Consider the following 27,673-nt stretch of genomic DNA (forward strand, 5'->3'; position numbering starts at 1 on the left):
ATCCCAACACACACTTAAAAGCATATTCCTTCTAGAGTTATACATTTCTGCCCTATTACTAGTCAAAGCAGCTCTAGAAAGCCATATTTTGTGATGTATTCGAGGAGACATTGTTATATTCATTGGAAGCTGCATTAAATACTGTAAATCTCTTTACCTTGCCTTTGAAGACTTATTTTAGGAAACAGATAAAATTTAAAGTGCTGCAGGTTTCAACATCAACAAGAGCACTTAAAGATACTGTGTTACAAAAATAGCTTTCAGAACTACTTGACAAGTGATACAGATGCTGGCAGAATTAATAAGACCTTCTACGTATTGCATAAGTTAAAACCCAAGTCAAAAAAGGCCTAGAGACAAGTACAGGTACTGTACATATATTTAAGTTAAAAGGTATAGTACATTAATTTTGTAAATTATATTACAAATTTTCCATATTTTTAAAAGTTGGTGTGTTTTGACCAAAATATCTGGCAACAAAATAAGCAAAATTAGTTCAGACTAAGCCAAGCTTGGATTACCGTAGGTTTGGGCTAGTGAGAGAGCAGTTTCCGAATTTAGAAATTATAATATAGTTAAATATACAAAAGACAAAAAAAAAAAAAAATTAATGTTATACTTAAAATATGAAAGAAATTACAAATAAAGATTAATTTTGAGAACATTTTCAAAATACAAAATAGTAAAATTTCTTACAAGTAAAATACTATCATTTAACACTACGTAGTGTTATGACATATTTTGACTCACCCAAAATGTTTTTCTTTCGAGAAAACAATTTTTACATTAACTATCTTACATTAAGTATATGTGTATATAGCTTTTTTATTATGTTGAGTTTATATATAATTCAACATTAAAAAATGCTGCCTTAAGTATAACTTTTTATAAAGAAAATGATGCATACCGATTGCTCCTTCAAAATCTTTCATGGCGTCACCAACGGCAGTTTCTAACTGAATGACATTTACACCGTAATCTAAATGCTAGAAAAGTAAATTAAACGCTATGATATTCTTGGAAGTTTGATAAACATTTTAATATTATGAATGATTATTATTAATGAACACCAAACATTTGTACAGTATTTCTTAATTATTTTTATGTACAAACTAATAAGTGATGATAGGGAGAAAATAAAAATAATAAAATATTTTTTCTTCCTGTCTGTTTTTTTCCATAACAACGAGTTGATAAATAGAGATCCAGACTTTACATTTTATTGTTTAAAAATAACTATTTTCATAAATTCATGCACTTGGTTAACATCAAAAAATTTTAATATATGATATTATTTTTATAATTGATTGATTATTCAAAATAATGTGATAAAATATTAATACTTGTATATTAGTATACTATAAAAATGCAGGAAAAATTTCATACATAGTTTGATTAGACCACAACATCAATATATTTACAATGTTTTCAATTTTCTTACTTTGTTATTTACGATTATTTCCATATCAAGACCACCTTCTTGAACTAACTTTGAGATACTTTGTAGCCTCATCCATAGATTATTAGTGTTGAAAATTCTATAGAAAAATCAATTATATTGCATTAATAAATAAATTTTTCAACAGATATATATTCTAAATTATTGGCTTTTTTTTTATAATAGTAAATTGCATTAAAAATCTGTTATAAAGCTACAAAAACTTGCAAGTAACAATACTATCAGAACATGTTTGATTTAAAATGGCAAACGGTATAGTTACAAAATATAGAAAATACAAGAAGTCTGCCATTTTAAATCAAGTATACAATTTTTACAAGTTTTTATGGCTTATCATCAGTGAACATTTTTAAACTGTTTTGCATAGTGTAGCAGAATCTTAAGGTGGCCACACAAGTTAAGAAATCCTTTGAGGAATAACTGTTAGTGTGGGGGGACAACTGTACAGTTTCGGCAGCCTGTACAGGCCACTGGAGTAGAAACGAAAAACCATTTGATTTTCCTGCATAGTTTTGGACTGCGCAGGCCAACCGTAACGTGTGTGCCATCATGGTGTTCAGTTCTGAAGCCTCTAAGTAGTGAGAACAATGTCTTGTGAATGTTTGGAAGAATTATTTTCCATAACCTTATTAACTTTTATTATTTATAACCTAAAAAATTAATTTTTCAGGTTATAAATTATTTTCAGAACAAAAATTTCTTGAGTAAATTAAAATTATAAATAACTTAGAAAACTNTTTAAACAAAAAATCTTAAGGAGTAATAGCTCCTATTACCCTTTAAGATTAATTTTTATTACTAACAGAAACAGATCTAAATGGGGTCAACATTTAGTTACTGCCCTTTTAGATCTGTCCCTGACAACAAACAGTACATAATACAGTAAAGTCTCCGTAATCCAGCATAGATTGAACCAGTGGGTATCTGATTACAGCAGATTGTTGGATTACTGGATTTTGTATGTATACTGTACCTATGAATAAAGCGCAGTAAAAAATTGCACTTGATTCACAGGTTAGTTTATTGTATTAATCATGACTGTGACTGTTTTGCTACCATACATGCAACAATTTAGTGACTGACAGTATACACTTACTGTACTGTACTGTACATCAGTCTCTCTATCACATAAATCAAGTGGTAACATGAAAATTTCACATGCACCACCCTGTGGTGGAATGTCGGATTACTGGACGTGTCAGACTGGTGAGTGACTACTGTAAATAACAACCTCCATTACAGATTTAAAGCTGAAGTAGGGCTAAACTTTTATGTAGTAAACAAGAAAAAATGCCTTAATTCTGCCATCGGATAAGTAACATATTGCAAAACTTACACAATATAGCATTTTAAAATATCAAATGATTTAATTACTAACAGATTATAATTTTGTTCATTAATATTTGATAGTGAATATATTTTAATTATTTGCTTTTATTACAAAAATTTAATTACAGTCATTCATGAAAGTGATCAAAATCATACATTTTACTCATAATTATAAAATAAAATTTAAATTTCCTTACGTGTTCGGTTGGAAGTTGAGCAATTAATATTTGTGGTAATAATAATTCTTTTTAATATTATCTGAACTTGGACACCCAAGAAGTTTGATGTCTAAATAACTGTAGCTCCAGTTTTTAAAAAGATTTTTTTTCTATCTACCTACCTTTAAATAAAAACAATTCTTTATACGCTGAGAAATAATTTAATAAGTTTTGTAAATTACTATGTTCAATCCAGCCAGTTATATCCGATGGTTTTTCACCTATAAAATTTAATCCATGAATTTTTTTTGTAGTAAAATCGACTTGCCATTGATCTTTCCTTGATAATTGATGCTTTTTAACAGAATCTATCAATATATCCCAAGATTTCTCTTGAAAAATTAATTTTGTGATCAGTGCCACCCAGACCACCACCACTACTACTACCATTTACACCATAGACTTCTATTCACGTTTTTTCCCATGAGTTTTAATACAATTTGTTTCTGATAAACAGCCAGTACGTCGTCATCAAATGCATGGCTGACTGACTGACAGAGATTTTCCTCCTCGTGTGTGGGCGATAGGAAATTCTGAATTTCCTCAAGGCCAGGACCTCACAGTTATTCCTCAAAAGATTTCCTTAACATGCATTGCCATCTTTAGCCTACAATAAAAGGTTGTCTCTGTGAAGAAGAGTGGAAGTGAAGACGTTTTTGTATCTTCTGTATTTCCTATATAAAAGAATATATTAATTGAAATTAAGATTCAAGATGCATGAAACTATTCAGGATATTTATCACTATCAAACAGTTTTATCAAGTTTGTAAAAATTTGTTTTTACTCAAATTGTTACACAGTATAGATAGATATTTACTTTTAATTTGATGTAGCTAAAATATATTGACAATCCTGACCATAAATCTCTACATTTTTATATTTATGACAAAACGGCAATAGTTTGGCACCTAAATAAAGGGAGAACACACCCAGTATTCAACGAACAATTATCGAATAAGAGGGTCGATCAAAAAATGAAGAATTTGACAATATCAACCAAGCTAAAGAAGAATATTATGCTCCTGCATTCCAATATTCTGTCCATTAATAATCGATTACTGTTTTTGATTTGTACATTAACTATCTTAACCCATTTCTGTGAAATCAATAATGGTATAGCCAATAAAATAATATAGATTTTAATACAATAGGTATGTACTATATATATATAAATTGTATATCTTATTTATGAGATTAGAGTATAATTTGGAGGTAACTATATTGCTTCTGATAATAGTACAGACTCTAGTCTTAACTGCACTCCATGAAAGTTTTGGCATGCCTTGGGTTTGCTAAATGATGTAAAATAGTGTAAATTTTGCACCCATTTCACCTCAGCTCCTCGTGTGAGCCACGTGGTTTGATTATACCTATGACTGGCCAAAGACCCCTCCAATAGTTTCGAGCTTTTTGGAAATAAGTATGTAGTATTGGAAATTTTTATTGAAAAATTAACTTCTTAAAACAAATATTTAAAATTTATAACAAAAAATAATTATTTACTTACTTAAATTTCTTTACACTTTTAAAGTCATCAACCTGTAATAATAAAAATGGTGTTACTGCTATTACATCAAAAGATAAAATTAATTTAACTGTAAAATGAAAGATCAAAATACAATAATTTCAAAGAAAAATAAGATAATGATTATTATTTTTTAAAATATAAATTAAAACACACAGTTAAATAAAAATCATATATTTAAGAATATTTAAGAAATAATGAAACTTTTTAAACAAAAAATCTTAAGGAGTAATAGCTCCTATTACCCTTTAAGATTAATTTTTATTACTAACAGAAACAGATCTAAATGGGGTCAACATTTAGTTACTGCCCTTTTAGATCTGTCCCTGACAACAAACAGTACATAATACAGTAAAGTCTCCGTAATCCAGCATAGATTGAACCAGTGGGTATCTGATTACAGCAGATTGTTGGATTACTGGATTTTGTATGTATACTGTACCTATGAATAAAGCGCAGTAAAAAATTGCACTTGATTCACAGGTTAGTTTATTGTATTAATCATGACTGTGACTGTTTTGCTACCATACATGCAACAATTTAGTGACTGACAGTATACACTTACTGTACTGTACTGTACATCAGTCTCTCTATCACATAAATCAAGTGGTAACATGAAAATTTCACATGCACCACCCTGTGGTGGAATGTCGGATTACTGGACGTGTCAGACTGGTGAGTGACTACTGTAAATAACAACCTCCATTACAGATTTAAAGCTGAAGTAGGGCTAAACTTTTATGTAGTAAACAAGAAAAAATGCCTTAATTCTGCCATCGGATAAGTAACATATTGCAAAACTTACACAATATAGCATTTTAAAATATCAAATGATTTAATTACTAACAGATTATAATTTTGTTCATTAATATTTGATAGTGAATATATTTTAATTATTTGCTTTTATTACAAAAATTTAATTACAGTCATTCATGAAAGTGATCAAAATCATACATTTTACTCATAATTATAAAATAAAATTTAAATTTCCTTACGTGTTCGGTTGGAAGTTGAGCAATTTCTAACAATCTCAATTTTCCTTCGTACTGAATCAAAGTCCCTCCCTGAAATTATATCAATTATTTAAAACAATTTATAAATTTAAAATTGCTAAAGTCATTTAACAATTATTTATAGTATATAGTTTAAAGTAATGTTTCAAAATTTAATTGTTTCTTGTATTGTGTGTATTATAAATATTTTGATACAATAAGTGAGAATAATAATAGATGCTGAAATAAATTGGGAGAAAATTAAAGAAAATAATTTTAATAATTCATAATACCCAATTTGAAAGGGTTTGGAAGGTCAATCACTCAGACCTTAAATTTATTTTACTATTATCTTCCAACTTGAAAGTTATCTAATAATATTTTAAATTTTAAACAAACATTTGTTTAATTAATATAAAATGGGTTGGTTGTACACTAGAGATTAAAAAATGAAGTAAATAAAACTAATTAATGACATCAAATTTAACTTTTATTTAGTTAGAATATGGCAGAATATAATGTGTATGAACAAGGAGAAGTATTGTGGTCAAGCTAAGGTAACTGTTTTAAGTGTACATAATTATTTTAATTGTTAAAATTCACTTTACAATAATAAAAAACACATTGAGTTAATATATTGTAAATTCAATAGTTGGTTTCTAAACAGTTCTCTGAAATTATGAGATTATATAAGACAGAAAAAATTAACCAGAAGTTTTTATCTGCTTTCAAGATACTAGTTTAAGTAGGAGTGTGTAATAAGGTAATAATAATTAACGTAATGGATTGATGTACAAAAAATGAATAAGAGAAAACTAAATGAGAGATATGCATAAATATGCCTTTGGTGGATTTGGGAAAAATTGCAATGGCAGATGAATATGTTCCTAGCATGCAAAGAATTTTTCACATTTTCTGAAATTTCTTAGTGACTTTAGACAAAGGGGAAGTTGTTTGATGCTGCAATTTAAAACTCACATATAATTCACCCCATCACATAACTTGCACCCACTTTCAAACTGCCTTTTAATCATAACCCATGAGATACACAGTTGATGGACAAATAGTCAAAGCAGTTAAAGTATTGGCCTATCTCTCTGGAGCATCTGGGATCAAATCAAGGATGAGTAACTCCCTAGAATTTATTTAGAGACAATCTGGCCCAGATAAGTCAAATTCCATCTCTTATCACCAGGCCAAACCCACGACGGATGTGGCTAAAACAGTCTTTTACTCTTTTAGTGCCCAGCAGCAGGGTAGAAAGATTTAAAAATAAAACCCACAGGTTATCTGCATAAAATTTACAGTACTCATTGATAAAAATTAAAATTCATAAATTAACTTAGATAAACAAAATAAATATTGGAGTATTCTTAAATTGTAATTTCATAAACTTATAAAAAAAGAAAGTTTATTTACTTTCACATCTGCATTTGTTTTATCAGTTACTTCCATAACAAATTCAGGAGCTACTCCTCTTTTGTGATTAATTAAAAAGTTCAGTATATATAAATAAATGTTAAGCAAAACAAATAACTTAAAAAAAGCAAGAAAATTTTTTTATATAATTTTCATATTAAATTAATTTAAATAAAATTTTTTAAAATAAAGGATACTTAAATCAACTGTTGCTCCAAGATTATCAATATTTGATACAAAACAATACTCTCTTCCCATATCAATGAACTTCTGTAACAATCCAGATTTATAAAATGATTCGTAAAAATCCCCATGACCAGGAGGATACCATCTAAATATAAAAATCTTAAATTTTCTATGAAAATAATTTAAAATGTCTTTTTTAAATCTGAAATATTTCTGTCATTAGTTAAAGATATGAATTATGAAATTGTACAAACATATAAAAAGATGTGTCAATTTTAAGTGCCTGTGGATTGATCCTTTCTAATGAAGAGGAAAAGCCATAAAAATTTCTTGAATTAACAATATAATATTAATTAAAACATTAAAAGGCATAATAAAATTTAATTTAAAACCTTTTTAAAAAAGGCCTCAGTTGGTTTTTTGTAAATATCTAAAAAAGGTAGTTAATTGCTAAACACTTCTTTTCCGGTTGAAAAAGAAGTTTTTAACAATTAACTACCATTTTTAAATATTTATAATATTAATTGTTTTATTACCTAAATTGTTCAAACATTATATAGGAAGTATATCAACTAGTATATAAAACATAATAGAAACAGATATAAAACATTAAGTTACTATCAATTATGCATTTAATAAAGATAGGGAAGTAAATTTAAAATTATGAAATTTATAAATTTATGTGGCATAAAAGCAGGCTTCTTTTATTGAAAAAGCAATGAAGGCTGGAAAAACCTCATTGACAAGAATTGACAGGAATTCTTTGACTTTAAATTTTGGATTAAAATCGAAATCCTTAAATTTATAAAGAAGAAATTGTAATAATTTTTAAAATTTTATTTTATTTAATTTAAACACTTTTATACAAAAAAAACACACATTCTTAAATAAATACAAATTAACAATTTTTAATCAATTGAAATTGAGATTTTAGATTGATTGTATTTTTTTATTTTGTTCTAAAATTTGTTATTTTGCTGAATCCAAATTGTTTAAAAACTATTAAGTAAAATTTCAAATTTCTGAAACAACAATTTTTATATAAATTTTTTATTTCTTAAAATATTTTTATGATTTTGTTTAATCTTAAGATTAAATAAGCAAATTTAAAATCATCAATAAAAATTTTAAATTGCCTAAAATTAATTAACTTTATGTAAATAAAATTAATTAATTACAAATTTTGTCACTACTTCAATATTCAATTGTTTAACAGCTTACATTAGTTAAACTTTATAATTTACTTTAAGATCCAATTTAATTAAAGATTTCCTGTTAGATTAGCAGAAAAACACATTTTCAAGATTTCTCTTGGCTTCCTTCTCTTTTGAATCAAACAAATTTAAAATTGAAAGGATTGAATTTATAAGGCTTCTTTTACTGACAGGTTATGTAGAATTTTAAATTGGGGAAGACTTGGAAGAGAGTAACTAAATTTTACAATATAAACACAGAATATTGTTAGAGAAATACTTAGTTTAGATGATAATATCAATATTTGTTAAAATGTTCAAAATGTTTTTTAATACAGTAGAACCTCGAAAACTCGGCCCTCGATAACCCGGCACTCCGGATAACTCGTCCACACCCTGGCAGGGCAAAAAAATCCTTAGTTAATTAATTTTCATTATAGACAGCTTTATAAAAGTATAAAAGCTCTCATAAAGTATTTTTCTGAGGTCTGTCTTATCAGGTAAATTACTGTACACAGTGTATTCATTAATTTTCATTTTCATGTAGTAAAGGCTCTATGCCTTCATAAAGGACGTACTTTTCCTTTGTTTAAGGGTATTTGGGCAGTTTATTCTCTGTTATATTCTCAAGTAAACAATACATACAAGTACAGTACAGTATTTTCTGAGGAAACACTCGTACTTATTTTTTTTAACCCCATTCCCGATAACCCGGCATTTTCACAAACTCGGCCACCCTTCGGTCCACATTAGGCCGAGTTTACGAGGTTCTACTGTATTCAAAAAATTCTATTTCCTTGAATGGTAAAGAATTTTTAAAATTATAATAAATAAGACAGATAACAGATGTATTTTAATATTTAACTATTATTTTGCACTAAAACAAATAAATAAATAAATATTTACACTTCAGGATCAACTTCCGAGATTGAATTGGCCATCGGTAAAAGGCTCTCTCTGTTAATTCTAGGGTATCTGAATTAATTTTATAATAATATAAAAAGTTAATTTTAGATTAAAACAATAATATATAAATATTATTTACTTAAAGAAAATGACCTGCTTTGATTAAAAGTATATATTTTAATCCTAAATCCTCTATATTTTCTTAACACTTTTTGTGTGTCTTCGTCTGTGTTAAATGAATTCATCAAAACAAGAGGCACGTCAGCATCGTAGTGCTTGTTTAAGCACTAGAAAATTTTAATATTAAAAATATCAATATTTTCAGTTATTTAAAATTTTTATATTATTTTCCTATGATTATTTAAGAGATATTATATTATATAGAAGTTATCTAAAATTATTATTTTAAAATTTATTAATATATTTAGTAAAATAATAGAAAATTACCTAAAATATCTAAAATGCAAATGAAAATGTCTGCATTTTAGATATTAAAATGTTTTTTTACTGATGGAAAAGTGTGCACAGTTAACTAAGTCCATTTTCTTATTAAAGAAAATGAACTTAACTGAAACTAAAGAAAATTCCAGCTTTAGAAATAATTTATGTAAAATAATATATAAAAAGAAACTGTAAATTATTTCACATTAAGTTATTACATGAAAATAAGAACATTTTTAAACATCTCAAAGCCTGATATTTATATTAAAGTCAAACGATTTAATCTGACAATTGTTTGGCTTTAGTATAAGAACACTACAAAATTAATATAAATTTTAATAAAATTATTATATTTAATAATTATGGTTAAATATTATAAAACTAATATTGTAGTTAAAATGTACTTATTGCAAATCCAACGGTACAAAACTATGTTAAACTGAAATAAATTAGATATGGATTTAAATTAAATAATTCTAATGTATTTATAAGTCTAGATAGAGTTAGTGCATAGAAATATTTCTTATCAAAATTAGGTGGCAAGATATATTGAAATATTTACAGGGTTACATGTGTATTTTCATTCTAAGTGCTTGATTGGTATTACATTATTAAGCAAGTCAAAGAAGAGAAAGGCTAAGAAATGAATAAAAACTTTTGATATTGTTTGAATCTATATACAAATTTTCTGTTAAATAAAATAATAAAGAATTAAATTTAGTCAACAAAACTAAGTTTGATGGCTAGATGGCTAAGACAGTTAAGGCATCCAAGGGGAGCCAGGACTGAATCTGGATAGGCAAAAACGCCCATGAATTTTTCATGGATAGTCCCACAGATTATGGACCAGATAGCCAACTTCCATAGACTCAATTGTAGTCAGTCTTAGGATTGTAGCTCACTCACCAGTAAAAGGTAGAAACAGGTTATTTTATTAGATGTGATTACTTCTTTCAAAATTACAATTTTATTAATTTTTAAAAAATATTAAATTAGTCTTCAAATTCAATAGTATTGGCACACTCGGAATTTAATCTTGGAGCAGAGTCAAATGGATAAAAATTTTTTAATGCGAATTCAATAAAATTCCCATCTTATGTGACCACTAATTCATAAGTAACATAGAAATATAGAAATAAAACACAACATAATATAAATAAAAAAAAAAAATGAACATTAATAAGGAAAATATTAAAGTGATATATTTTAAGAAATCTGATAACTAATTATATTTTTGTAAATAATTCACAACTTTCTTATTTTTTATACAATGTAATAATTTTGATTTAGTAAAGATCAATAATAAAGCAAACAAAACAGTATCCTTAATTTGAAAATCATGTATAAGAGAGGTACATATTACTTTCTGTTAATAAATAGGCTATAAGTAGAAGATATTGTTAATACTAATCATATTGATTTTTTAACTTGTATAAAACTAAACATCTTTAATTCATCTGTTTCTATAATTAAATAAATTATCAAAATGTCAATTATAATTATGCAATTTAATTTTAATAAATCTTGAAATCCTAAATATATGTTTTAAATTTTAATAAAAAAGTTTATTAGAATTTTAAAAAGGACACTTCTACCATCTGTGAAATCAGTGAAATCTGCTATCTTGATATCAAGTTGGCAGATTTCACTAGTCACCACATGTTAGACAATGACTGTGAATTAAGTCTGATTATAAAATCAATCAATTTGATTAACATCAGATTTTATATGTTTAAATACAAAAAGCTCTGTAAGATGTAAGTTTTCATAAGTTTTATGTAGAAATTTAAAATGGTTTAATTATCTTTGTTTTATCTATTATGGACCATTGAACGTTCTAGTATTATAAAAGTTAATATCATTTGTATTAACAATATTTTCTACTTATAGTCTATTATCAGAAAATATGAAATATGCACCTACGTTATATACTGAGAACTTATTTATTTATTAGTAATAAAAGTAGAAGAAAAAAGTTTATATATTATATATAGTCAATTATTGTTGTCAATTATCAAGTATATATCGTCAATTTGGTGAGTTCATTCAGTGAGGATCACTGAATGAACTTGCCAAAGAAATGAATGGTTCTGCCTGTTACTGGTGAGGGTNTATACACTATATTTTATTAAAGAAAGAAAAAAAAACATAAAAGAAAAAGATTTTTAATTTCTTAATTAAATATAATTAATAAATTTTAAAAATTTAAATGTAAATTTTTATTCATAAAAATCTCTCTACATAATTATTTTTATAGATTCATTTCATATAATTTTTTTTGCTAATCATTTTTATAATATAAATTCATTACTAACTTAATTTAAATAATTTCTTTATATATTGTGCATTTTATTAGATTCAATTCAATTCACAGAAAATACTATATATTGTTTTCTGCTGCTAGTTTTAATAAAAAAGTTTATTAGAATTTTAAAAAGGACACTTCTACCATCTGTGAAATCAGTGAAATCTGCTATCTTGATATCAAGTTGGCAGATTTCACTAGTCACCACATGTTAGACAATGACTGTGAATTAAGTCTGATTATAAAATCAATCAATTTGATTAACATCAGATTTTATATGTTTAAATACAAAAAGCTCTGTAAGATGTAAGTTTTCATAAGTTTTATGTAGAAATTTAAAATGGTTTAATTATCTTTGTTTTATCTATTATGGACCATTGAACGTTCTAGTATTATAAAAGTTAATATCATTTGTATTAACAATATTTTCTACTTATAGTCTATTATCAGAAAATATGAAATATGCACCTACGTTATATACTGAGAACTTATTTATTTATTAGTAATAAAAGTAGAAGAAAAAAGTTTATATATTATATATAGTCAATTATTGTTGTCAATTATCAAGTATATATCGTCAATTTGGTGAGTTCATTCAGTGAGGATCACTGAATGAACTTGCCAAAGAAATGAATGGTTCTGCCTGTTACTGGTGAGGGTGCTACGAACTCTTTACAAGAGTCGACTATCTGATCCTTAATTTAATCTGTCTGTCCTAGATATGTTGAGCCTTGTCCCTCACCACTTAGCTACCTCCATTAGTAAGCCCAGCCAAATCCATGATGGATATGATAAAAAAAAATCCCCTCTTAGTGCCCACAGATCAAACAAAACAAAAATGGAAAAAAGTAAACTAAATAATCTGAATAGAATAAATAACTGATTTAGATATTTAATGGTCAGTAATAACTTGAAATCATAAATTAATACAAAAATTAAATTTTTTCAGATTACAGATTTTGCATCTTTTTAACAGCTAAATTATTTTAAAGTAAATTTAAAATTTTATACAGTTTCTTTTATAAATAAATAGTTTGATTACAGAATAAGATATGACTCATTTTTGTGTAAATTATTCTATTTATCAGTTTGTGTTAACTGATACAAATTGATAAAAGGAATAATAAATAAATAAAATTTAATTAAGATTTTAGTTTTACAAAGATAAATTTGGGTTTTGATAAAAAAAAAAAAAATGTAATTTATTTATTGTATTATTTCGAGTTTATTTAATTATTGAAATTTATGAATATTTTTGTATATGATATGCTAAATAATATTACCTCTATTTGTTGAACTGTAAGATCTAAGAATGTTAAATCATTTCGAACAGGTATAGTAGATTTAGGCCCAGTACATCCCATGCTCGTACCAAGTCCACCATTTAATTTAATAACAACTAATTTATTTAACATTTCTCTTATGTGGCTTGTTTCTGGAATAGCAAGATCACTATAGGCACATATCTAAAAAATAAAATAAGAATAATAATAATATATTAACAATTTGTCATCACAAATATCAAACAAATAAAAATAATATTTTATATTACAGATATAGTAAATATACTTAATTCAGTTATTTTGATATTAATTTCTGTACAGTAGAGTGTTGATTATCTGAATCAATTGGGGGACTGGGTTGTTCAGAAAATCAATTTTTTGGATAACCGAATATGTACAAAAAATACATTATTAATATAGTATATTAGTATATCCCAATAATAGTATATTAATATATCCCATGTTTAAATTTTTCTCTGTTGTGTGTCGTTTCGCGTTGAATTTTCGTCAATGTTAAGCCTAATGAAAATTTTTATAATAATAATTGTGACTATTGTATCATTAAAAATTATTTCTTTATTTTGTACAAGCAAAATAAATATATTGAAAAATATAAAAACTAAAAAAATTATACTTTAGGGGCTGTCCATAAGGATGATTAGGGTGATTTCGGCCATTCTAGACCCCACCCACCCGTGTAAGAAACTGTAATATTTTCTTTGATCCCCTTCCCTATCTTATGTAATATTTAGGAATGATTTTGAAGAAAGATTTTAACAAGAAACATTTTTTTATGAAACCCTGAAAGTCTTAGATCCAAAATATATAATTATTAATTAGTTAATTAAAATGTACTAAATATTTATAAAAGACTATGTGAACAAATTTTAAAATATAAAAATATAATGAATTTGAATGAACAATTTATTTTAAGAACTTTATTTTTTTAATTATTAACAATCTTTTCATTATCATCATCATTAATCAACGTCATAATATTCATTTTTCTATTAATTTTAATTTCATAAAAGGATGCAAAAAACTTTAACAGATTTACTAGCTAGTACACGTGTAAACAGAAATGTCATACAAAACAAACCAAGATAGAAGAGAGAGAAACCACCACATGGCCTTTCTTCCATGATAAAAAAAAATGTGTAGAGCATGAGTCTGCAAGCATTATTATTCTATCACATCACGAGATGGCATTGGTACAATGAGTGTTCTTAATAGAAACAGACAAATTGGAAGCAAAATTCAAAACTCCACCGCTCAATGAGATCAAAAAATAAAAGAATATTACGTAAGATGAGATCTATTACCCCGTACCTGAGTAAGAAATCGTAAGAAATCCTTGACCCCATCCACCCAAAATACCTTACGTAATTTATGGATGCCCCTTAGAAGTTATTCTAGTATTAAAAACATTCGATTCAGCGCAACACAGTCCAACTGGAACACTTTCAGTTAACCGACATTTCCGTTTCAGCATTCAGATAATCGACTCTCTATTGTATTTGAATTTAGTTTGTTTGTTTCAATTTTCAAACAGAGATTTAGAGTTATGATTTTAAAATTGATTGGACAGATAAGTTATAGTTTGAAAAAAATTTCTGGAAAAATCTTTTAAGTCCCATAAAAAGTGTAAAACTGCCTCTCTCCCCAAAATACTGTTTATTTAGTGCTTTGAATCTATCATCTTTAAGATTACCATTTTTGTAACTATTTACAATATTACCCTGTTTATAAGTATATCAAACATTGTGAAGCCTGATATGTATATAAAAACATCACCAAACAACTGCCTTAAATAATCAGGCTATAACCAGATTATTTAAGGCAAATGTTTGGTGATGTTTCTATACACATATCTGGTTTTGCAATGTTTGATATACAGTAATACCCCGAACTTATGCGATAGGTGGGACCGAGCGATAACCGCGTAAGTCGAATTAGTGTAAGTCGGGGTATATTTACGCAATTTGTGTAAAATCCAAATCTGATGTATGTAAGCTAATAAATGTTCTCGTTAACCTTATCTCACCTTTTGATTCGTTCATGGTTACAAGAAATCACCACATAGAGTCTCTCAAGTATCTGTAGATATAACAAACACAGAAATAAACAACACAAAATAAATTGTAGCTATGTGTCGATTCCGCGCGGCATGTCTGAACACGTAAGCTAAACAATAGTGTGGGGGGAGTGAGTAATCGAAAGTTGCGTGGCGCTCAAACAAAAGATGAATAGACGAGATTTGAAAATCGCGTAACTCCAGGTTCACGTAAGTCGGGGTAGCATAAGTCGAGGTATTACTGTACTTATATATATATATATATATACACATACACCTTGCCAAGTAAAACATTAGCTGGCTGAGTGCTGTTGTACTTAGACCACGGGGATAGTTGCTGTCTGCAGCCGGCGCCATAATTAACTGTGTAAGATTATATCTAAATTTAAATGCATCTGAAAGCAAAGGCAAGCTTGGGGTCTGGGTGGCGCAACTGGCAAGTACACTGCATGGCAAGTGGAGGTTATGAGTTCGAGCCTCACTCTGGGTCGGTTCTTTTCTTCCAGATAATTCTAAATTATTTGTTAAATTATTAAAGTTATAATTATTTAGTTAGTTAAGAGATGGTGTCTAACATTTTCTCCAGTAGCAAATTACTTAGTATTAATCATTAAATTAGCAGAGTTATAGCCTGATTATTTAAGGCAATTGTTTGGTGATGTTACTCTGTTTATNGACTTTCTTATATTTTATTATATAATTACAGTATACAATATGAAGTGATCAAAGAACAATTTTTCTCTTGAATGTGATATTTATGTATAGTATATACTGTATTTCTTTTATTTATAAAATGAAACACATGGCTCATTCCATTTATTTATATAGTACTTTATGGTTGTGATCTTTATTATTATTATATTAGATGTAGTGGGTACTCAGTTGACCCAGTATACTCAGTTGACAGCATTTGCTGTGTACTATGCCAGACCAAAATGTGCCATCAAAACAAAAATAAGCGTGTTGGTGTGTGTGTGTCTGTATTCAGGAATTTCCTAACAATATGACATATATTCAATATAGTGGCCTTCTGTAGTGTGATGTATGTGTTTCTATTCAACTGTAATGTTCCCAGGCTTTTGTGTAGTGTGCGTAATATTTGTTTGGTATGGCACCTGTAGATGAGATAATGGCAGGGACAATAAGCTCCCTATCCATCCTCCACAGATGCCTTATTTCCTGGATGAGTTCTATGTACTTGCTGATTTTTTTCAGTGCATGTGTTTTGTATATTGTGAATGTTTGGAATGGCTATGTCTATAATGTATGTGATTTTATTGTGTTTATGAATGAGTGTGATGTCTGGTCTGTTGTGGTAAATTGTTTTATCTTTGATTATGGCTCTGCTTATGTTGTTTTCCAATACCGTCTATGGGATGTATTTGTAGTATGGTTCGTAGATGTCTAATAATTTGTGTTTGTTTACAAGCTCTTGTTGTATTATATTTGCTACTTGATTATGTCTATGTAAATAATCTGTCTGCACCAAGAGCTTGCAATCAGAAGTGGTGTGTTGCATAGTTTCTGGCATGATGTGACATTTTCTGTATTTGTCATTTGTGAGTGTTGTACCTTTTCATTATGTGTTTTCTGTAGTTTTTAGTATTCATGTCCTGATCCTGTATGGCAATCTTGGATCCTTCCATCTCCCCAAGCTAACCACCTGTTTGACATAGTTTTATCAACAAAACTCTGGGCCGAGTTATAGGGATGTCTGCCGTGGAGTACCTTTCGAGCCCATGATTGCTTGATGTTGTCTATGCTTTTTTTATGTTGTATTGTGTCCATATGATGTGAGTGTAAGTTTAATGATGTATTATTTGAGTCTGCTAGAGTTACTGCTTAAAAACTTATAAAAACTTGCAGTATCTGTACTTATTTATGGTGTTTACTATGTCAATCAAGCCATGTCTGCCATATTATTATCATCAAATTTATATTTGCCAACTGGTACAGTATTTAACCAAAATTAAATAAAATTTTTATTTTCAATTGAAAAGTTAAATTTATTGATTCAATTAATTATGTTTATTCAATAATTCTACAGTATATAATGAAATTGTAATAAAATAACAGAGAAATAAAGATTTCTTTTTACTTATAAAAAAGCATTTTGAATTAAGATTAAAGAAGAGAAACAAAACACAGAATAAATAAAATAAAGCAAAAAAAGATGATTTTTTTACCTAGAAGTAATGAATATTTATAATTTTCATGCTATGAATAATGAATTAAAATGCTTTACAGAAATGCTAAATATATTTAAGATAATATGATGTTCAAAATATTAAAATGTAGCATCATGTAAACATTAGTTGTATATTATAAAAATACTCACGGCTGTTTCAGGTAATGGTTGAATTTTATTCCACTGGACAGATGGCCCAACACCTTGAAGAAATTTTTGAAATAATCGCTGAAATCCCTTAAATTCTGAATCAATATGCTATATCAAAAAAAAAAATTTTTAATTACTTTATCATAATTTAAATATTGTACTATCAAATACTACATTATGTGATTTAGTGATAAACAATTTTTAAACGTTTAAGAAGTTGAATAATTCTTCAAAATCAATATCATTGAGGGGCATTAATTTAAATGTTCTTTAATTCAGAACTTAAAGTTACTAATTAAAATATATATATTAGTTCAAACTTAAATTAAGGCATGTCAGCTGTTTTAAAAAACTTTGCTATTCTAAATTCTTATTCAGAATGAAATTTGAAGATAAGACATTTTTTCTAAACTATTCTGCCCTGTGGGAACAAAGTAGGCCTTTTTTAACAAGCCTATTATGGGTTCCACCAGGCCCACAAATGGGCAGCCAGGTAGTGAGGGATGGGGCCTTGACATATCTGGACAGACCACCTCCCAAAAAATTCTTGGTGCTTATCAACCTGTCCAGGTTAGTTCCTGAGTCCCCATAACAGTAGGCTGCTATGTTAACCACTCAGCTATGGGTATCCAGGACACTTGCCCCCTCTGGAATCAAGTAAAAAATTTCACAAATTATGATAATAAAGGTGATTGAGATAAACAACCTTTTATCCTCAACCATGAAATGCTTTGATGCAATAATATATTCCATAATTTACTTGTGAAAAAGAACCCCAAAATTGTAAATAAAAATTTATTGATGTAATTATTTGTTTGCAAGCTTTGCTCTCCTTGAAAAATTTTCTGTGGATGTTCATGCACTCAGCCATCCAACAATTGAAAATAAAATCTAAGATAACTTAAAATCACCAGTCCTGAAGATCTGTTCAACTTCTGAGATGTCTAAAAACTAAGCAGTTTTTAGACATTTAATTAACCACATTAAAGCTCACACTTATGAATGTATTAGAATTATTTTATTAGCTAAAAATTAAATTAACTAAAATATGTTCTGAAATAACCTCTCTTTCATATGCTGGTACAGTAAGTAGTAATTTATCCAATTCTTGTTGTAATTGAATTTGAGCATCTCGTTTTGTAAGTTCTTTAAATACTGCAGTATCACTTGGTCCTCTCTGATGAGTGTATATCTGAAAATAGTATGAAATAAATTGTACTTTATTAAATATTGTTAATCTGTTATTATTATTATTACAAAAATTCAATGTAAATATATATTTATTTTCTAATTGTAAAACATAATTTTAAAAATCTTCAGTAAATTCTGCAACAAACCTCAACAATTTCAACAATACTTCAATTCAAATCTTAAGTAAACAAATATTTTAAATAATTTACTTTATCAATTTTAAAATAAAAATTTTGTTTAATGACATTTATAAGAAAAAATTTTCATAGATGTACAGTTATCCTTCATACAACATGGCATTTCTACAACACAATTTTAAAATTGGGGAAATTGCCCATAAAACACAGGTTTCCAGTTTTCCTCTAACACGGTTTGAGAATTTGGGAAATCCTCATCACTAAATTTCACAATCTTTAAATGTAATCTCCATTATTCAATATTTTTTTTTTATTCAAGTTAGCATGTGTAATGCACATTTGCCCATGGATTTTAGAATATTAAAATTTTCAATTTGTTTTGTGCTTTTCATCAGGTTTACTTTAATGAAAACTGATACTACAATTTTTTTTATTCCTTTCCTAGCTTCCTATTCTAGCTTTCCTATAAACTAGGTGTCGTTGTTGTTGCTTTCAGACTGTCACTATGTTTTGCTTTTGTAGATTAATCTTCATATTTAATAAAGTTTATTTAAGCATTTTTAGCTAAGTGTTATCTCAGTACTCAAACCGTTCTCACCAAAAAATTCTGCCTATGCCCTGAATATATTTTAAATTTCTGATTAATCAACTCTTTATAAGCTCTAAATCATTCTGAACATTAAATTATATAATGTTGAATAAATTCTAAAATTTAAATAATAAACAATTAATAAAAAACAACAAAAACCTAAGATAAAGAATTACTTTCAAACGTTTATAAGTTGAACCAGAAGCACTTACCAAAGCAATTTACATATTTTTTAGACAGATAAGAGCCTGTAGTGGACTGAATTGGCCATTTTTGTATTAACATCTTTGATTCAGATATAATTATCTGGAAAATGATGAAAGGTCAATGCAGCATTTTTGGATTTACAAAAAGGCATTTGGTTTCATTTCTATTGAGAAACTTTATTTAAAATTAAAAGATTATAAGAATTTTGTCAGGTTTATTAATGTAATTAGTTAATTGTTTGAATTCTATAAAATAACATTAAGATATAGGAGATTTCAATACCAATCTTTTAAGGTTCAAAACAAGTCCCTCTCTGCTACAGGGAAATTCATTATCTTCCTATTTGTTCAATTTTATGATTCTTGGTTTTGACAAAATATTTGAGATAAAAGAGGATAGAATCCTTGTGGAAGATAAAATTGTGCATTCAGTTTAATATGCAGCTGATGTGGTATTGATATTGCCCTTGAAGGCTGGTTTACAGAGAAAATTTATCTTGGCAAATCCATATTTTGAAAGAATAAATATAAAAATTATTGTAGAGAGGACTAAGATCATGATTTTTCATAATGGTGAAACTTTGTCTAAAAAGAATCTAACTTTTATTTAAAGAATATGAGATTAAGAATAGAAAACAAATTCTCATAATTTGTTATAATTTTAACTTCAATGCTAACATTTTCAAAACATTTTCAAGGGCAAAGGGCAAAAACTTTGAAAATCATAAATCACCTAATTTTTTTAATGGTTAAATTAAAAATAAATAAAATTTGAATCCATTATACATTATTTAATTCTGTAGTGATGAATGCTGCTGCATGCTCTATTTGGGGAATAGAATGGATAAGTAGAATAGAAATGATTCAAGTTATATTTTTAAAAATTGTTTAATTTGGCAATGAGGCTGAGTTAAACAGAACAAAATTATAACCGTATTTAGTTTCACAAATTGTCAAATGTTACAAATAGATAAAATGGCATAACTCAGAAATCATTACAATAGACAAGCTAGAAATACTGGCTAAGCAAGAATAATTATAAAAACAATTGGTATAATAATTTCTCAGCAATGTCAGCTACTTATGGTATATCACCAATTATATTTTCATTGTCAATTGAGGATCAGAAATGTGGAAATCAAAATTTAATGGATAATGTGGTTAATATGATGACACAAGAAAAAAAATGACTGAATAAGTCTACTTACTAAATATGATATCAAGGTATAATTTCTTTCCCTTCAACTATTACCTGTAGGTATTTTCAAATTCTATTCAAGATGAAGAAATTTGTTATACAGTTGAGACTAAACAGCTTCTACTTGCCAAATAATGAAGAGGTTTTTGTGAATGGATAAATGCTTACATTGGTGCTGTGAACAGATGTTAGTTTTTTTTTCATTTATTCTGTATCTATACTAAATATCAGAATCTAAGACAAAAATATGTTCTAATGTTCTTGAGTTATTATTCCTCCTTGAGAGAATTTTATAGGATGATTTAAATATTATTATTGTTCAGTTAATAACTAAATTATATATATATATATATATATATATATATTTATTAATTCAATGAAAGTATTAAAAGAAATGTGATGGTAAAAGATATTAACAATCATAAGTTCTATTGTTAAATTAATTAATTAAATATATATAAAGAATATTATGTATACTCTCTATAAAAGAAAAACCCCTAATGCATTAATAAAGATATGATTTGATAGACAAGAGCCTGTAAAGAAAAGAAGATTCCTCTTGCATTATATTCCTGTGGTTTAAGAACCTACTCATAATGCCAAAATAATTTTGTGTTAGTTTCAAATTACATATATATTTAATAAAACTTTCTACAAGAATAATTAAACAAACAATAAAAAAATAAAGTTTGATATATTGCTATTTGATATAAATAAAATCCACAATAAAATATTCAATGAAAATCTATAAATCTTAACTTGAGATAAATAATGGAATCAATTATAATGAACTATAAATAAAAAAAATGATATTTTGATATTTATTTATTAATATAAATTTTAGATGCCATATTAAATGAAAGAAAAGCCTTTTCCATGCAAGAAGTGATAAATTTCTATATTATTTTTATATTATGTTTTTGTTTTGACATTTTTTCAAAAAGTTTTGACAGATTTTTTAAATATTAAATATAAATATTTTTAAAAAATAATAACAACACTTAAAATATGAACATAAAAGATTTTAAAATGGCAAAGACATATTTACAACAAAATATGTCTTTCTTATACTTTTAATCTTGTTCTTGTCTTTACATATTAATTACAGTAATTCTACTTATAATTTCTAAACTAAAATGTACATTAAATATTTCACTAAAGTCTATTAAATGTAATATTTAAAGGAAAAGTAATTATTTACTACGAAAAATTAACTTTAAATTACTTTAGGGATTAATTTTTAATTAAACTGAATTTTTTCCACAAAAAATATATTTGTCAAAAGTTTTTGAAAAACTGTCAAACTAAAACATAATATAAAACAATATAAAAATGTATTACTTATGCATGGAAAAGGGTAAAATTAAAAACCATAAATTACTAAGAATACAAACAATTAATATTAATAATTTGGTAAACAAACTGATTTTGATTAAATGTGATTATTTAATGTTACTACTTAAATATATATCTATTGATGATGTTTTTCATTTTTTATCCTTGTAGAAACACAATATATAAAAATAATTTCTTTTTATATCTATGTAAAACATTAAAACTATCTACTTAAAAAGTATAAATTTAACTAACTAATGAAAGTACTATAATTTTAAAAAATGATATTAACACTTAGAAAAAAATATTCATTTGCTGTAAAAAATAACTGTGATTAAAATTATTTATCCATTTTTTGTTAAAGTCTTACTTCCTAAAATCAAATTTTTGTTTATGAATAAAATTAATGTATGTACACTGAGTGGCCAAAAAATTACACACACCCCTTATTTGAAAGTAAACCAGTCCAACAGTGACATAGAGTGATGTAACAATGCAGAGTCGCTTATATAAGGAACGCTCAGCTTCGGATAATGTAGTTATCACGGAAGTTAATGTCAAAATGGGTAAGACGAGAGATTTAAGTGACTTTGAATGCAGGATGATCGTCTGTGCAAAAAGGGCTGGTGCCAGTATCTCTGAAACAATGACTCTTTTAGGATTTTTCTCACCCAACAGTATCTCTGGTGTTTAGAGAGTGGCAGTTGAGAAAAGAAACCTTAAGCAATAAGAACAATTCTGGTTGAAAAAGACTGGTGAACGAGAGAGGTGAAAGGCAATTCTGCAACAACATGAAATTTACAGCTGAATTCAATGCAGGTGCATCACAAAGCATATCCCAATCACAACAAGACAGACTTTGCAAAGGAATGGCTTTAGCAGTAGGAGACCATCAAGAGTGCAGTGCCTTTGGTTATCACAGAAAAATAGAAAAAGGTGTTTGTTGTGGGCCCAGGAACGATGAAATTGATCACTTGAGGACTGGAAAAAAGTAGCCTGGTCTGATGAATCTCGTTTCCTGTTTCATCGCGCAGATGGCAGGATCAGAATATGGTGCAAACAGCATAGAATTCATAGAGTCCCTCCTGCCAAATGACAACTCTTCAGGCTGGTGGCAGTGGAATTATGGTGTGGGGAATGTTTTCCTGGAATACACTGGGTCCATTGATATTTGTGGACACATCTATGAATAGCACAGCTTACCTGAACATTGTTGCCAATCACATACATTCATTTATGGCTATAATGTTTGCTGATGGAGATGTTCACTTTCAGAGGGAACATGCACCTTGCCACCATGCTTGATTGGTCTCAAATTTATTTTAAGGAACATCAGAGTTTAACCTGCTTCCATGGCCAGCTCAGTCCCCTGACTTCAATGCTATGGAGCATTTGTGGGATGAAGTCAAAAGATCACTTCAAAACTTGGAAATGCCACCATCCAATCTGACCCAAGTTAGAGCTGCCATTATGTCAGCATGGGCCAATATTCCTCAGCAACAAAATCAGCAACTTGTTGAGTCCATGCCAAGAACAATATCAGCTGTGATCAGAGCTAAAGAAGGACCAACTTGTTATTAAAGGGTGTGTCTAATTTTTTGGCCACTCAGTATATATTTAATAAAAAATTGATAATTTTTTAATCTCTAATTCAGTTCATTATTTGTTAAAAGAGAAAACTGTTCTAGATGAAAATCTATGGAACAAAAGACTGATAAAAATGAAACTGGACATAAAGAAGTCACAGTGCTTCAGTTGATTATTCTTGATCAATGCCAGAATAAAAAAAAAGTCATTATTAAGATCTTCTAAAATAATAGAAAAATCTCTAATTGATGAGGTTCTTAGAGAATCAGAAAACAGAAGAGTGCAATGTATGCAAATATTCTTATAATACGCAATATTCAAGAGAAGTTCTTTGCTCAAAGTAAATTGAACTTGGATCATAAAAATAATAAATAACAAAGTTTCACAGATAAAACAATTTACTGTTATTGTGCCCTTATTTAAAAGTAATACAATAATTTTTTTATCTAGAAAGAAATTTACTATTAAAGCTGAAGAAATTTGGATTCATCCGTCATCTAATTGATTTCTAATGAATTTTGCAAAGATTTTTAAGATTATATTTTTTTTTACAAATTTTATGATTTAAAAAAAGAAAAAAAAACTGTTTACATACTGAACTGTTGATTCATATCTTCTTGGATAAAAATATTAAATTTATAAACATTATATCTCTATTAAAAATACCAGATTAGTTAGGTTTTATCCAATGTTTACAGTTTTATGAAGATAAGTTTATCTAATGTTCTATAAAAAATCTTCACATACTCAGTTAACTCCTTAAAATTATCTCATTCCTCTTAATGCCCACACGGCAAAAGGAATGAAGATATTACCTCAAAAAGAGTTTTTAAATTTCATATTTTGATTTCATTTATATATTTATTAAATATTAATATAATAATTAATTTATATAAACATATATAGTAAACTAATAAAGTATTATAATAATAAAAATAATTATCAAAACTAATATAAAAAATAAAATGTGCAGCTAGCAAATTTAATTTTTATTTTAATATGGTATAGAGAAAAGGAGATTGGTATTAATAATAAATCTAATAATGAAATAACATATAATGGGTATATTAAAGCAGAAAATTTGGATAAGATATGTAAAAACTCCTTCTAACTTTTAAATGTTGATACTTTAATGTTTGAGGTTTAAATTTTACCTAAAGTTTGTATATTTCCAACACAAATTACCATTAAATTCTCATTTGTTAATGTTCTTTCCTTTTAGAGAGTACTGCATGATACAATACATCAGCAAAATAAAAATATATATGTGCACATATATATTAATTTTAATTTATAAATTATGTAATAAATCATTGATTAAAGCATCATCAAACATCTACATAAAATTGATTTATTAAAATTATCAACAAGCAAAAATGATTAAAAATTAACAATAATTGAAAAGCAAAACTAAAATACAAAAATATGTGTGATACACATTTAACTTTTTTCTTTTTTTCACTTATAATTTTAATAAATCAATTTTATCTCTCTTACAGTACAAATTTACTAAAAAAGCATTCATAAAAATTTATTGTAGAATGTGCACATAATAAAATTAGTTTTAAGTAAAATTAATTATTTGTCACATCTTTTTAAATGATTAAAAGAAAGAAATTCTAATTACACAGTTAAAAAGTGACTTACCTTATAATTTGATTTCATATTTTAGTCAGAAAACAAAATCACTCATTACAATTTAATACTGTAAACTATTTAACCAATGCAGTTTTTAAACAAAATCATTAAGTATAGTTTGTATAGTGATAACACAAATACAGAAATAGTTCTACTTTACACCAAGATTACCAGCAAAACTTATCTAAAATTCCAAACACTTAATTAATTTCATATTTTATCAAAATTAAACTATAATTCTGCAGGAAATCCTGTTAAAGCAAAATAATTTTTCAACAAATCTGATATTTTTTTTCTTCTTGTTTTTGCTGTTCTATATATCAGCTTACTTCCATATGTGTCCAATTTTCAAATTGTTTTTCAATGAATTTTAAACCAAATTCTTTAAATAAATAAATAAATAATTTTAAATTAAAAACATAATCATGTGAAATAGATAATAACTAATATGCTCTTTCCCATACATTTTAAATCAAGGTGTTTAAATGTAAAGTAGTTTCTTGTTTTTGTTATATATTTTTAAAAAACTTTGAATTGCTTTCACATTAATTAAGTTTAGCATTTGTTTTTTTATTATTAAAAAAGTCCACTTGTGTAATTATAATGATGTTTTTTTACTAAAAAAAACAATTAATTTGTATAACTGCTTGATTATAGTAAAAAAAAAACAAGGAAGTGAATGTAATGTAATATATTATTTAAATGGTAATTGTGGAGAAGAAAATTTGTGATTTTTGGAGTTAAAAACAATATTTTGAGCGAGAAACTTTCTGTAAATTTATAAATAAATGAAAAATTGTCTATAGCAATTAACATATTTTAATGTGTTCCACGTGCTTCCAAATTAGTCGATTTCCTATTTTGTATTTTGGACTTCTGTTATTATATAATTCACATTTTATCCTTTATTTTATTTCTAATGCGTTTTTATTACAAAACCGTGACTTTTATTTACTTACTTTTTTATTTTCGTGTGTTGGCATCTTCGACTATAATACAGGTGAGAAATTCTTACACTTTCGACACCAGGTGACGCTTTTTAATTTTTAAATTAATAAGTAGAAAACACGTGACGAGCGTCTACTTGGACTCGTCCATTGCTATCGTTTATATAAAAGCAGTTTTCTATTGAGGTGAATTAGTTAAGTTTGTGGTATGTTTATAGTTTTGTATCATTGTCTTGCTTTGCATCACAATGTATAGGCTTTAGAATAACATGTGAAATTTGTGACGGTTAATCTTTACCTATATGCACCGTCATGGCCGCATAGTGAGGACCCATGTTCTAACCTAACCGAACCTAGTCTAATAAATTATCAAATTAATTTGGTAATTTATTAGAATAGGTTAGGTTAGGTTAGAACGTGGGTCCTCACTGTGCGGCCATGACGGTGCACATAGAGATTGACCTTTGTAACTTGTTAATCAAAAGAATACAAAATTTTCACTCGATTGAAAATTATAATTAAGTCATGTAAAATAAAATTTTATGCATTTACCATAATTCCAAACACAGTGTGTATGTATTTAGTTTTCGTCATAGAAGTACTGTATATACAGTATACGACTCCTATTTTCAGTATACGACTATATTGAACATAAATTACTTCACATTTTCGTAACTTTAATTAATAAAATATATTATATGCAGTTATTGATCTAATAAACGTTAAAGTATTAATTTATAAATATACATGACAAATTTAATCATGAATTCGAATATTTATTTTTATTACAACAATTTCACTTGAAAAATTTCAGTTAGAACAATAAAAATAAACGGTTAAGCAAACAAACGACCAATGTAATTTCCTGAAGAGAATTTATTTATTACTTTATATTTTGAATTTATAATGATTTTTAAAGAATTAAAAGTAATAATTTTGAAGACCTTTTTAATAAAATATTTAAATTTGATCAAGCTTGATGATTTCGAAAGAATCTAAATCGAGTTCTGATGGAAGATTATTTTCGGATATATTCTGTGCTTTAGTTTCTCTTTTATCCATTTTGTTGTCCCCCGTTTCTTTTATGTTATTTTGATCCTTGATTTTATCACGTTTGTTTATGATGATATGAGAGTAATTTTTCTTAGAGATACGAGACAAACGACCGAAAAATGAT

General features: G+C 26.9%; 1 protein-coding gene across 2 annotated transcripts in view; it reads right to left on the minus strand.

Moving 5' to 3' along the window:
• The window catches only part of LOC111634955 (UTP--glucose-1-phosphate uridylyltransferase-like), a 31,080-nt gene extending 4,433 nt beyond the window's left edge, over nucleotides 1-26,647 (minus strand). Inside the window, exons 1-12 of one of the 2 annotated variants that reach the window (XM_023379801.1) lie at nucleotides 26,509-26,647; nucleotides 18,732-18,860; nucleotides 17,669-17,776; nucleotides 13,257-13,439; nucleotides 9,381-9,514; nucleotides 9,228-9,296; nucleotides 7,140-7,273; nucleotides 6,943-7,031; nucleotides 5,527-5,595; nucleotides 4,514-4,545; nucleotides 1,442-1,538; nucleotides 908-986 (exon numbers count right to left, since the gene is read on the minus strand). In XM_023379801.1, coding sequence (XP_023235569.1) covers nucleotides 908-986; nucleotides 1,442-1,538; nucleotides 4,514-4,545; nucleotides 5,527-5,595; nucleotides 6,943-7,031; nucleotides 7,140-7,273; nucleotides 9,228-9,296; nucleotides 9,381-9,514; nucleotides 13,257-13,439; nucleotides 17,669-17,776; nucleotides 18,732-18,860; nucleotides 26,509-26,532 — 1,147 coding nt within the window. In that variant the 5' untranslated portion in view covers nucleotides 26,533-26,647. Of the gene's footprint in view, nucleotides 1-907; nucleotides 987-1,441; nucleotides 1,539-4,513; nucleotides 4,546-5,526; nucleotides 5,596-6,942; nucleotides 7,032-7,139; nucleotides 7,274-9,227; nucleotides 9,297-9,380; nucleotides 9,515-13,256; nucleotides 13,440-17,668; nucleotides 17,777-18,731; nucleotides 18,861-25,558; nucleotides 25,770-26,508 lie in introns of those variants that run through there. The other variant, XM_023379803.1, reaches the window with a different exon arrangement.
• Nucleotides 26,648-27,673: the final 1,026 nt, after the last annotated feature.

Source organism: Centruroides sculpturatus, unplaced genomic scaffold (assembly GCF_000671375.1).
Source record: "Centruroides sculpturatus isolate CEXI.00-Female unplaced genomic scaffold, Cexi_2.0 scaffold909, whole genome shotgun sequence".
Lineage (NCBI taxonomy): Eukaryota > Metazoa > Arthropoda > Arachnida > Scorpiones > Buthidae > Centruroides > Centruroides sculpturatus.